This window comes from Lucilia sericata, unplaced genomic scaffold (genome assembly GCF_015586225.1).
Source record: "Lucilia sericata isolate MDLA Ls3-8-SP2 unplaced genomic scaffold, ASM1558622v1 Contig000642F_arrow, whole genome shotgun sequence".
Lineage (NCBI taxonomy): Eukaryota > Metazoa > Arthropoda > Insecta > Diptera > Calliphoridae > Lucilia > Lucilia sericata.
The window spans coordinates 115,001-127,787 of NW_023994648.1; the positions used below are offsets into that span (position 1 = coordinate 115,001).

General features: G+C 34.7%; 1 protein-coding gene across 4 annotated transcripts in view; it reads left to right on the plus strand.

Moving 5' to 3' along the window:
- LOC119606957 overlaps nucleotides 1-12,787 on the plus strand; it is an 82,178-nt gene that overhangs the window by 52,578 nt on the left and 16,813 nt on the right. For 2 of the 4 annotated variants that reach the window (XM_037960632.1, XM_037960633.1), the window contains exon 4: nucleotides 3,646-4,374. Coding sequence is in view for 1 of the 4 variants with exons in the window: in XM_037960631.1 (XP_037816559.1) it covers nucleotides 6,075-6,387 (313 nt within the window). In the remaining 3 variants the exon portion in view is untranslated. Of the gene's footprint in view, nucleotides 1-748; nucleotides 862-3,645; nucleotides 4,375-5,930; nucleotides 6,388-12,787 lie in introns of those variants that run through there. The other 2 variants (XM_037960634.1, XM_037960631.1) reach the window with 2 other exon arrangements.

Consider the following 12,787-nt stretch of genomic DNA (forward strand, 5'->3'; position numbering starts at 1 on the left):
AATGAGTATTGTTTAGTCTAAGTAGTGCTCAAATTTGGCTCCAATTCGCTGCAAATAAGTTGAGAGGAGAGAGAACTTTGCACAGTTCTCATTGATCTTTTCGCCTCCAAAGTTGTGGATGAGCATTAATCACCTACAATTTTTAAATCTGGTGATCTAGCCATGTTCACACTCCAGCTTCCATGAAAGTAAAACATCTATTTGTCTTTATCCTTTGCATAACCTTTGAAGATATTTGATCCATTGAACAAAATATCACTTTACTAGGTCTTCAGTATAAAATTCACGCCATTGGTTTCAGTAAGAAGTTTATAGTTAAAGTTTAGCTATGATCGCGATGACAACAAAAAAGAACCCTATTATTCGAACTGATGATCTATTACCACCCATCAATTGACCCACTGTTCGTTACACATTTCACATGATTTTTTTCAACATGTTTGTGGGTGTGTGTAACAACTACCTGCCTCTGTTCTGTTTTTCTTTAATTTTGTGTTCTTTTTAGTTCTGTGTTATTCTTTCACCATGTTTAATACTTAATCAACACAAACAAATTAAATTTGTTTGTCTGTTGTAGCATCCATTCATATTGTGGCAGCAACATGTTGTACAAGTGCATACAACAACTATTTTGTAAATTTGCTTTCATAGAAAAGAATCAACACTTGTTTGCATATTCGTAGTCCGTATTGTGTTTTTTCAGTTGCCAACAGAATTTTTTATTAAATTTTCACCTTAAAATTTAAAAATTCATTGTAAAATTAATTTTAAACTTATAGAAAAATAAATCTATAGAATGTGGATATAAAAGACAACAAGTGTTTGTGACATCTAGTGGTACAAAAGAGAATTTAAGATGTTGTATGTTTTGTTGATATATTTCATAATTGTCCACCTTCACCTTTAAACATCCTTTATAGCTTCAAATTATTATTATCCACGCCAATAGTGTGGAAAATATAATATTTTTCTTAGAAAATAACTAAATTGAATTTGAATTTGCATTATTATTGTCTTAATATAAAAAATTCAATTTTACTTTTTGTGGCATGAAGACATCAACATATTTTTATTGCCACAACAATACTCAATGTAGCAATTAAAAAATTTTAAAGAAATTTCATTGAAAGGAATTTCTGATCTTTAAAAAGCCATTTAATTGCAAATTAGCTGCAGCAGTATTTGTGAAAGTTAGAATGTATCTATTTAAATTTTGTTCATGATTTCATATGGGAACATATTTGCATTTTTAAACATTTATTAGCGTTAAAGAAATTTTTGGAAGGGAACTGTATGAGGGGGTGTAGGATCCAATATGTTCAGATATTCGTAAAATTAGATCAGTCAAAAGTTTTAAATAATGATTAACACATTGTATTGACTTGATCTATAGCCAAGACTATAGATTGATCTACAGGCAAAACCATACAGATTGAAATATATTCAAAACTGATATATAGTTAAGACCACAAATTGATTAATAGTCACCACTATAGGTTAATCTATAGTCAGATTTATCTATAGTCAAGACTATAGATAGATTAATAGCCAAGACTGTCAAGACTATAAACTGAACTATAGTCAAGACTATAGACTGATCTATAGTCAAGACTATAGACTACAGTCAAGACTATAGATTGATCTATAGTCAAGACTATAGACTGATCTATAGTCAAGACTATAGACTGATCTATAGTCAAGACTATAGACTGATCTATAGTCAAGACTATAGACTGATCTATAGTCAAGACTCTAGACTGATATATAGTCAAGACTATAGACTGATCTATAGTCAAGACTCTAGACTGATCTATAGTCAAGACTATAGACTGATCTATAGTCAAGACTATAGACTGATCTATAGTCAAGACTATAGACTGATCTATAGTCACGACTATAGACTGATCTATAGTCAAGACTATATATTGATCTATAAACAAGACTATAGACTGATCTATAGTCAAGACTATAGACTGATCTATAGTCAAGACTCTAGACTGATCTATAGCCAAGACTATAGACTACAGTCAAGACTATAGATTGATCTATAGTCAAGACTATAGACTGATCTATAGTCAAGACTATAGACTGATCTATAGTCAAGACTATAGATTGATCTATAGTCAATATTATAGATTGATCTATAGTCAAGACTATAGACTGATCTATATATTCAAGACTATAAATTTATCTATAGTCAAGATTATAGACTGATCTATAGTCAAGACTATATACTGATCTATAGTCAAGACTATTGAGTGATCTATAGTCAATACTATAGAATGATCTATAGTCAAGACTACAAAATGGTATATAGATTGATCTGTAGTCAAGGCTATAGATTGACCTCTAGTCAAGACTATAGTATGACTTCTAGTCAAGCCTATAGATTGATCTCTAGTCAAGACTATAGGTTGATCTCTAGTCAAGACTATAGACTATATCATTATATAAACCCTGAACACGAATATAGAATGATAGTCAATACTATAGAATGATCTATAGTAAAGACTATAGATTGATCTATAGTTAAGACTATAGATTGATCCTTTCTCAAGACTATAGATTGATCTATAGTCAAGACTATAGACTGATCTATAGCCAAGACTATAGACTGATCTATAGTCAAGACTATAGAATGATCTATAGTCAAGACTATACAATGATCTATAGTCAAGACTATAGAATGATCTATAATCAAGACTATAGAATGATCTATAGTCAAGACTATAGAATGATCTATAATCAAGACTATAGAATGATCTATAGTCAAGGCTATAGAATGATCTATAGTCAAGGCTATAGAATGATCTATAGTCAAGACTATAGAATGATCTATAGTCAAGACTATAGAATGATCTATAGTCAATACTATAGATAAATCTATAGGCAAAAGTATAGATTGATTTGTAGTCAAGACTATAGATTGATCTATAGTCAAGACTATAGATTGATCTATAGTGAAAACTATAGATTGATCTATAGTCAAGACTATAAATTGATCTATAGTCAAGACTGTAGATTTATCTATAGTCAAGACTATAGATTTATCTATAGTCAAGACTATAGATTGATCTCTAGTCAAGACTGTAGATTGATCTATAGTCAAGATTATAGATTGATCTATGGTCAAGACTATAGATTGATCTATAGTTAAGACTATAGATTGATCTATAGTCAAGACTATTGATTGATCTATAGTCTTGACTATATATAAAAGCAAAGGCCGTAATCTTTATTTTTGTAATTTTTAAAGATGTTAAGCAAGTTTGAAGCAAATTCTCCAAAAGCTTTGCAGGCAAATTCCAATCACAAATGGACATGACTGCTTTTGCTTCTAAAGCTTTTTTAAATTATTTTGTATTATAAATATTATCAACTTTAGTTTAACTTTATAGTAGATATTTGTTATCATTATATAAAACCTGCACTATATTGCATGTGATAAATGTATTAAATTTAAACTTAATATCATTGCCTGCTTTTACAATTGTCTCTTTATTTTTCATTCATATTTTTATTTGACTTATTATTCGCCCTTTTTGCGAAACAAAGCAAACTAACCAAAATTTTTCTTCTCTCTTTCTTCTATTCTTTTTTTTTCAAAACATTTTCTTTTACTCAATTATTCATAATTATATTTAGCAAAAGCTTAAAAAATCAAATAACAAAGAACGTAGTTAAAAAGTCATTTAACAAGTAGAAACTGTATAAAAAAGTATAATATTTTAATAAAAAAAAAAACTGGTGACAAAAAGAAAAAGCAAAATAAAATCATTAATTGCTGCTTTAAAACTAAATCAAAAATTAAAGAGAACAGGAAATCAAAAAATAGCACTTGAAAAACATTAACAAAAAGGCAACAAAAGCCGAGAACAAAAAAAAAACAAACATTGCAACGTTACGCGATTAAATACATTACAGCGGCAATTAACTTTAATTTAGAAAGACATAGAAACATACATTTACACACAAATACATATACAACTAAAACATAATTAACACCTACAAGTAGCTCGAAAAAAAGGCACAAACATTTTCAAAATAAATAAAATACACCAACAGCCTAAATCACCTACACCCTATAACATTGAAATAAACGAAACACTAGCAACATCATCTGCAACTACACCAACATCATCTACGGTAGCAGCACCGCAACAGCAATCCAAAATTACGACCACAACGAAAAAGAGCAACCCCACCAACACCAATACCAACAACTCTGCACCTCATACACAGAACAACGTTATGAATACGAACAAAATGAAAAAACGTGATACTGATTTATGACTGGTGCGTACCAAGGGTGCCTTGGGTTTGGGCACGAGCAGTGGCAGTCGCTATAAAGTGACGGCTCGCTGTGTACCGGAAGTTAGTATAACATCACCCGTAACACCACCCACAGAGAGTCAATACGGTTGTGGCAGTAGTACTACTAGTAGTAGTTGTAATCGTAGTAACAATAGTTGTAGTCATAATCATGTAACAGCAATAACAACAACAACAACAGTAGTCCCCTCATCAACACCTCCAACACAACCACTAGCAACCACAATAACAACTACAACCACCACTACTCCTTCATCTGTTAGTTTCTCACAAAATCAATTCTATAGTTTTCCCAACAACACCACCACCAACAACACCAACAACATTTACAATAATAAAAACAACTATAAATTAAACAACAACATCAACAACATTAATAACATCAACAACATCAAGAATTTGAAGAATACAATATCAAATCAGACAAACAGTAAAAGTAAAAGTAACTTTGATTGCTTGTCCCATCAAACAAACGTAACTAATTCCACAATTTTATCCTCAGGAGCGACTTTAGTAGAGGAGGAGGATTTCAATGAACTTACCGCCGTACCCACAGCAGCAACAACCGCAACGCCAGCAGCCGCAGCAGCAACAACGCCCGCAAACATTGTGATAGCAGCCAACAACAGCGCAACAACCACCACCACCAATAACGACTCGTCTAAAGGGAACAATCGCAAAGTGTCCAGACATTTGCCACCATTGAAATTGCAAAGTAACTGTGCACCTAGCTCAATAACGCCTTCGGCTGGTCAGGGGCCCTGTTCGACAATTGCAGCCACCGTAAGAAATGTGTTGCAACGTCAACAGGCCTCTTCAACAACAAGTCCAACTCAACAACAACAACCAACAAAATCAAAACGTACGGCCACGACATCGAATATAACCGCTGCAAAGAACGACGACGATTTCCATACACAAGCCAACGAGCATACGCCTCTGTTCTCGGATCTTCAACGTAACCAGCAACAGCTTACGCAAACGCCTCCTACATCGGCTAACGCTTCTACGTTAGCATCGCCCAACAATAGCATAATTGCGCAATATCAAACAAACGTTTTAAACACCACCGGCGTTGCTGCCTCTACTGCCATACCCAATTACAACAACAGCACAAGCACCACTAACAGCAACCACACCTTTAGTACTACTGCTGCTACTACTGCAACCACTACCACCTATTCGCACAATTCGAAGACAACACGTTCCTGGCCAGTGATCTATCGTAATCCTCATCACTACGACTACGAGGCCCTCTATGCCCCCAACTCGAGAGCAAACTACTATCAGCAGCAGCAACAGCAGCAATACGTGGCACCGTCAGTAACTTTCAAACAGAACTGCTATTCGAATCAATTCAAACAGTCGATTATCTATTCGTCCAGCAATGAGGACTTGACTACCATCAATGAATGTGCGTCAGCGGATGGTGTGGTGGCAAATGGTAATGGTGGTAGAAGCAGCAGTGGCAGCAGCAGTATTTTTGGTGGTGGCAATAGCAATCCTAGTTGCAGTAATCTACAGAAACTTAATCAACAGCAACAACAACAAACGACTTGTTACTATTTTCCCCCTCACGCCACAATAGCATTTATGAACATCCCTCGGCTGTTGTTGCCAGCTCACTGCAATTCGATCCTCATACCTCTGCGGCGACAACAGCAGCTGCTGCCGCTGCCGTTGAGTCTATACGACGCAGCAATAGTATTCTGTTGCGCAACAGCAGTTGTTCCTCGAAAATTATGCATCAAACGGGTGGCGGCAACTTAGACAGTCCCACCTCGCTTAATTCGGCCATGGATGTGACCAGTAATGTTGGCTCCTCATCATGTTGCTCAAGCTGTTGCATGGGTCCACCGCCTGTGCTTTTCCTATTTGTAACTCTACTAATGACAACCAGCGCTACAGCAATGCTTTGCGCCGCCATAATGACCGATCATTGGGAACATGTTAAATGGGATCGTATTAGTCTGGATCGTTATTCGAATCGTTCAAATTTACAGCTCGAATGGATAATGGAGGATAAGGTGGCGATGTTGAAACCGGATAAAAGAGGTAAGTTGGAATATTTTGTTGGAGAATTTATTTTTAAAGTAGCTGAAATCTACCTGTTATGCTCCCAAAGATCCGCTCGAAGGCCTGAAGGGTTCATTGTGATTCCCTTCAAGAAGATAATAAAACTATAGATCCAAGAGGCGAAAGTAAAAGTAGTTTTGAAAGGATAAAACTTTGAAAGTTTCCCAGAAAAACAGAAAAACAAATCGCATATTGGGCCTGATCTAATAGTACCATGGTTGCAAAGCCACATGGTTTCGAAGGCCTATACTAATGTAGCAGGTAGGGTTCATGATTTTTTTCCAAGATCAATCTATAGAAGTAGGAAATAGGAGGTTTCACCGACTTGCTATTACTATAAATCTGAAACTCTTCTATCCAGTTCATAAGCGATGTCTCTCCTAATGCTTCACTGAACTAGAACTGAACTAGAACTGAACTAGAACTGAACTAGAACTGAACTAGAACTGAACTAGAACTGAACTAGAACTGAACTAGAACTGAACTAGAACTGAACTAGAACTGAACTAGAACTGAACTAGAACTAGAACTGAACTAGAACTGAACTAGAACTACTAACTGAACTAGAACTGAACTAGAACTGAACTAGAACTGAACTAGAACTGAACTAGAACTGAACTAGAACTGAACTAGAACTGACTAGAACTGAACTAGAACTGAACTAGAACTGAACTAGAACTGAACTAGAACTGAACTAACTGAACTAGAACTGACTAGAACTGAACTAGAACTGAACTAGAACTGAACTAGAACTGACTAGACGACTAGAACTGAACTAGAACTGAACTAGAACTGAACTAGAAACTGAACTAGAACTGAACTAGAACTGAACTAGAACTGAACTAGAACTGACTAGACTGAACTAGAACTGAACTAGAACTGAACTAGAAAACTGAACTAGAACTGAACTAGAACTGAACTAGAACTGAACTAGAACTGAACTAGAACTGAACTAGAACTGAACTAGAACTGAACTAGAACTGAACTAGAACTGAACTAGAACTGAACTAGAACTGAACTAGAACTGAACTAGAACTGAACTAGAACTGAACTAGAACTGAACTAGAACTGAACTAGAACTGAACTAGAACTGAACTAGAACTGAACTAGAACTGAACTAGAACTGAACTAGAACTGAACTAGAACTGAACTAGAACTGAACTAGAACTGAACTAGAACTGAACTAGAACTGAACTAGAACTGAACTAGAACTGAACTAGAACTGAACTAGAACTGAACTAGAACTGAACTAGAACTGAACTAGAACTGAACTAGAACTGAACTAGAACTGAACTAGAACTGAACTAGAAACTGAACTAGAACTGAACTAGAACTGAACTAGAACTGAACTAGAACTGAACTAGAACTGAACTAGAACTGAACTAGAACTGAACTAGAACTGAACTAGAACTGAACTAGAACTGAACTAGAACTGAACTAGAACTGAACTAGAACTGAACTAGAACTGAACTAGAACTGAACTAGAATTGAACTAGAACTGAACTAGAACTGACTAGAACTGAACTAGAACTGAACTAGAACTGAACTAGAACTGAACTAGAACTGAACTAGAACTGAACTAGAACTGAACTAGAACTGAACTAGAACTGAACTAGAACTGAAACTAGAACTGAACTAGAACTGAACTAGAACTGGAACTAGAACTGAACTAGAACTGAACTAGAACTGAACTAGAACTGAACTAGAACTGAACTAGAACTGAACTAGAACTGAACTAGAACTGAACTAGAACTGAACTAGAACTGAACTAGAACTGAACTAGAACTGAACTAGAACTGAACTAGAACTGAACTAGAACTGAACTAGAACTGAACTAGAACTGAACTAGAACTGACTAGAACTGAACTAGAACTGAACTAGAAACTGAACTAGAACTGAACTAGAACTGAACTAGAACTGAACTAGAAACTGAACTAGAACTGAACTAGAACTGAACTAACTGAACTAGAACTGAACTAGAACTGAACTAGAACTGAACTAGAACTGAACTAGAACTGAACTAGAACTGAACTAGAACTGAACTAGAACTGAACTAGAACTGAACTAGAACTGAACTAGAACTGAACTAGAACTGAACTAGAACTGAACTAGAACTGAACTAGAACTGAACTAGAACTGAACTAGAATTGAACTAGAACTGAACTAGAACTGAACTAGAACTAGAACTGAGCTAGAACTGAACTAGAACTGAACTAGAACTGAACTAGAACTGAACTAGAACTGAACTAGAACTGAACTAGAACTGAACTAGAACTGAACTAGAACTGAACTAGAACTGAACTAGAACTGAACTAGAACTGAACTAGAACTGAACTAGAACTGAACTAGAACTGAACTAGAACTGAACTAGAACTGAACTAGAACTGAATTAGAGAACTGAATTAGAACTGAACTAGAACTGAACTAGAACTGAACTAGAACTGAACTAGAACTGACTAGAACTGAACTAGAACTGAACTAGAACTGAACTAGAACTGAACTAGAACTGAACTAGAACTGAACTAGAACTGAACTAGAACTGAACTAGAACTGAATTAGAACTGAATTAGAACTGAACTAGAACTGAACTAGAACTAGAACAGAACTAAAACTAAACTAGAACTGAACTAGAACTGAACTAGAACTGAACTAGAACTGAACTAGAACTGAACTAGAACTGAACTAGAACTGAACTAGAACTGAACTAGAACTGAACTAGAACTGAACTAGAACTGAACTAGAACTGAACTAGAACTGAACTAGAACTGAACTAGAACTGAACTAGAACTGAACTAGAACTGAACTAGAACTGAACTGGAACTGAACTAGAACTGAACTAGAACTGAACTAGAACTGAACTAGAACTGAACTAGAACTGAACTAGAACTGAACTAGAACTGAACTAGAACTGAACTAGAACTGAACTAGAACTGAACTAGAACTGAACTAGAACTGAACTAGAACTGAACTAGAACTGAACTAGAACTGAACTAGAATATGGAACTCCTACTTAGCACCCAGCATTTATGTCCCATGACTGTCCTACCATGTATCCCGACTCCGGTGTCCGGCTTCCGATATCTTTTCAAGAAACAGGTTTCAATGTACTTCGACGTTTTTGCTTCATTTGACGAAAAATAAGCGTCTAATTGATCCCAATATCCAGCATGGCAACTTAGAAACTTCGTCTTTAGTTAAGAGGTATTTTAAATCAAACCCGCAAAATGTTGAAAAAGTTAGATTATTTCTCAAGATAAGTGTAGTGTGGTTGTTAATTTCCCGGAAGATGTTTTCACAATTTCTCAAAAAACATTTTAAATAGTTTGCAATTCAACTTAAACATAAATAAGTACTCCTTTTCCATACAATAAACTTATAATTTCCCCCTCTTAAATTGTGGAAATTTAAAAGTTTATCAGTTTCTTAGTTTCACAAACTTTGAATTCTCTATGAAGTGTTTATTTTAAGTTAGTTTAAAGCAAAAAAGAAGAAATGAAAAAACATACTTCTTCTTATCTTTCCCAAAGTAATTTTTCATTATTTCAGAAAACATCCTTCCTTGCTTAATGCTTGAATAATTTCCACAAATATACAAAGTACTTTTAAGCATGTAACTACATAGAATTAAGTATAAAAATCTAAAGACTTTATATAATACTTATGTACATATGTATTGTATGTATGAAAGTATATTGTACAACTCAGTAGTATATGCTCAACCGAAACATGCAACATAAAATAAACATTAATGTCTTTCTTATGCTTTTTTTTGGTTTTTGTATGAGGCATATTAAATCGTCATTATGCCATAGAGAGAGAAACGTCAAAGTAACTTTTATCCAAATTCTACTAAACAGAAAAACTAAATCGTCAAGCTCACAACCTTGACCTTATTCAAACAGAGACAAGTAAGACACTTTTCTTTCTTTTGCTCGTGTATAGAAATGCATACAAACTTATACACCTTTGCCTGCTACTTATCTTTATACCTTATACTACACACATACTTCTTAGTCTAAGCTCTAAAAATACAGTGCTTTAACCTTTAACTGGGAGAGGCATTAATATTATTCATACCCGTCGTATTCCTCTAGCCTCTGTCTAAAAAAAAAAACAAAGTTAGAAAAAAGCAGAAAATAAAGTGAAAAAAGAAAACTAAATAATAACGATATGAACTTCACATTTGTAACTGTACAGAAAAGTTTTCTTTTCCTTTCAATGTTAACTGGGGTTGGTTAGAAGACAAACAGCAGAAGCCATAGGAAAAAGTTGTGTGAATTATCCTACATATTGCATAAACTACTGTGTACTCTGATCGAGAAATAATAAGTTGGAGAGACCGTAACCAGTTCTGCTTTTTAGTCGAATCTTTGTTTGGTTTTATTCACGATCAAGTTTGGTTCAAAGTTCAAGAATATCAGTGGTATCGGATATTCAATTGTCATTAGGTAGGGACTGTATGAAATCTTTGAATGCTTTAGGTTGACAAAATAAGTTGACATTGTGAAGACCAGGTCTTTATGACCGCTCTGGTAATAAACGGACTGATTGCTTGCAAAATACTTAGATACTGAAAATACTTAGAACTGAACAAAAATAGAACTGAACATAAATCTGAACTAGAACTGAACTAGAACTGAACTAGAACTGAACTAGAACTGAACTAGAACTGAACTAGAACTGAACTAGAACTGAACTAGAACTGAACTAGAACTAGAACTATAACTGAACTAGAACTAGAACTAGATCTGAACTGAACTCGAACTGAACTAGAACTGAACTAGAACTGAACTAGAACTGAACTAGAACTGAACTAGAACTGAACTAGAACTGAACTAGAACTGAACTAGAACTGAACTAGAACTGAACTAGAACTGAACTAGAACTGAACTAAAACTGAACTAGAACAGAACTAGAACAGAACTAGAACAGAGCTAGAACAGAACTAGAACTGAACTAGAACTGACCTAGAACTGAACTAGAACTGAACTAGAACTGAACTAGAACTGAACTAGAACTGAACTAGAACTGAACTAGAACTGAACTAGAACTGAACTAGAACTGAACTAGAACTGAACTAGAACTGAACTAGAACTGAACTAGAACTGAACTAGAACTGAACTAGAACTGAACTAGAACTGAACTAGAACTGAACTAGAACTGAACTAGAACTGAACTAGAACTGAATTAGAACTGAATTAGAACTGAACTAGAACTGAACTAGAACTAGAACAGAACTAAAACTAAACTAGAACTGAACTAGAACTGAACTAGAACTGAACTAGAACTGAACTAGAACTGAACTAGAACTGAACTAGAACTGAACTAGAACTGAACTAGAACTGAACTAGAACTGAACTAGAACTGAACTAGAACTGAACTAGAACTGAACTAGAACTGAACTAGAACTGAACTAGAACTGAACTAGAACTGAACTAGAACTGAACTAGAACTGAACTAGAACTGAACTAGAACTGAACTAGAACTGAACTAGAACTGAACTAGAACTGAACTAGAACTGAACTAGAACTGAATTAGAACTGAATTAGAACTGAACTAGAACTGAACTAGAACTAGAACAGAACTAAAACTAAACTAGAACTGAACTAGAACTGAACTAGAACTGAACTAGAACTGAACTAGAACTGAACTAGAACTGAACTAGAACTGAACTAGAACTGAACTAGAACTGAACTAGAACTGAACTAGAACTGAACTAGAACTGAACTAGAACTGAACTAGAACTGAACTAGAACTGAACTAGAACTGAACTAGAACTGAACTAGAACTGAACTAGAACTGAACTAGAACTGAACTAGAACTGAACTAGAACTGAACTAGAACTGAACTAGAACTGAACTAGAACTGAACTAGAACTGAACTAGAACTGAACTAGAACTGAACTAGAACTGAACTAGAACTGAACTAGAACTGAACTAGGACTGAACTAGAACTGAACTAGAACTGAACTAGAACTGAACTAGAACTGAACTAGAACTGAACTAGAACTGATCTATACATTGTTCGAGTTGAAAGAAAGTATTTATAATTTGATTCAGGAACACAGAAATTGCTGCCTAGTTTATTCATTTTTCACCTGTTTTCAAACATTTCTCAAACAGATAATCACAAAAAGGGACCTTTTGAACTTAAGTGGAGCAAGTGCTGTTTCTAAATGGTCCCCCTAGTTTCACAGGATAAATTTTATTCACACAACATTTTGTAGTAGATGTTATCAAATTTGCCTCTATCTTTAACCTTAAAGCTTCGAATGGAGTAGTTTGTATGTTAGAATGCGAACATTTGAATATGAAACATCATATTTGAATTGAAGACTTCATTGAATTCCTTCTATAGTGGTTTCTAGGAAAATACATAA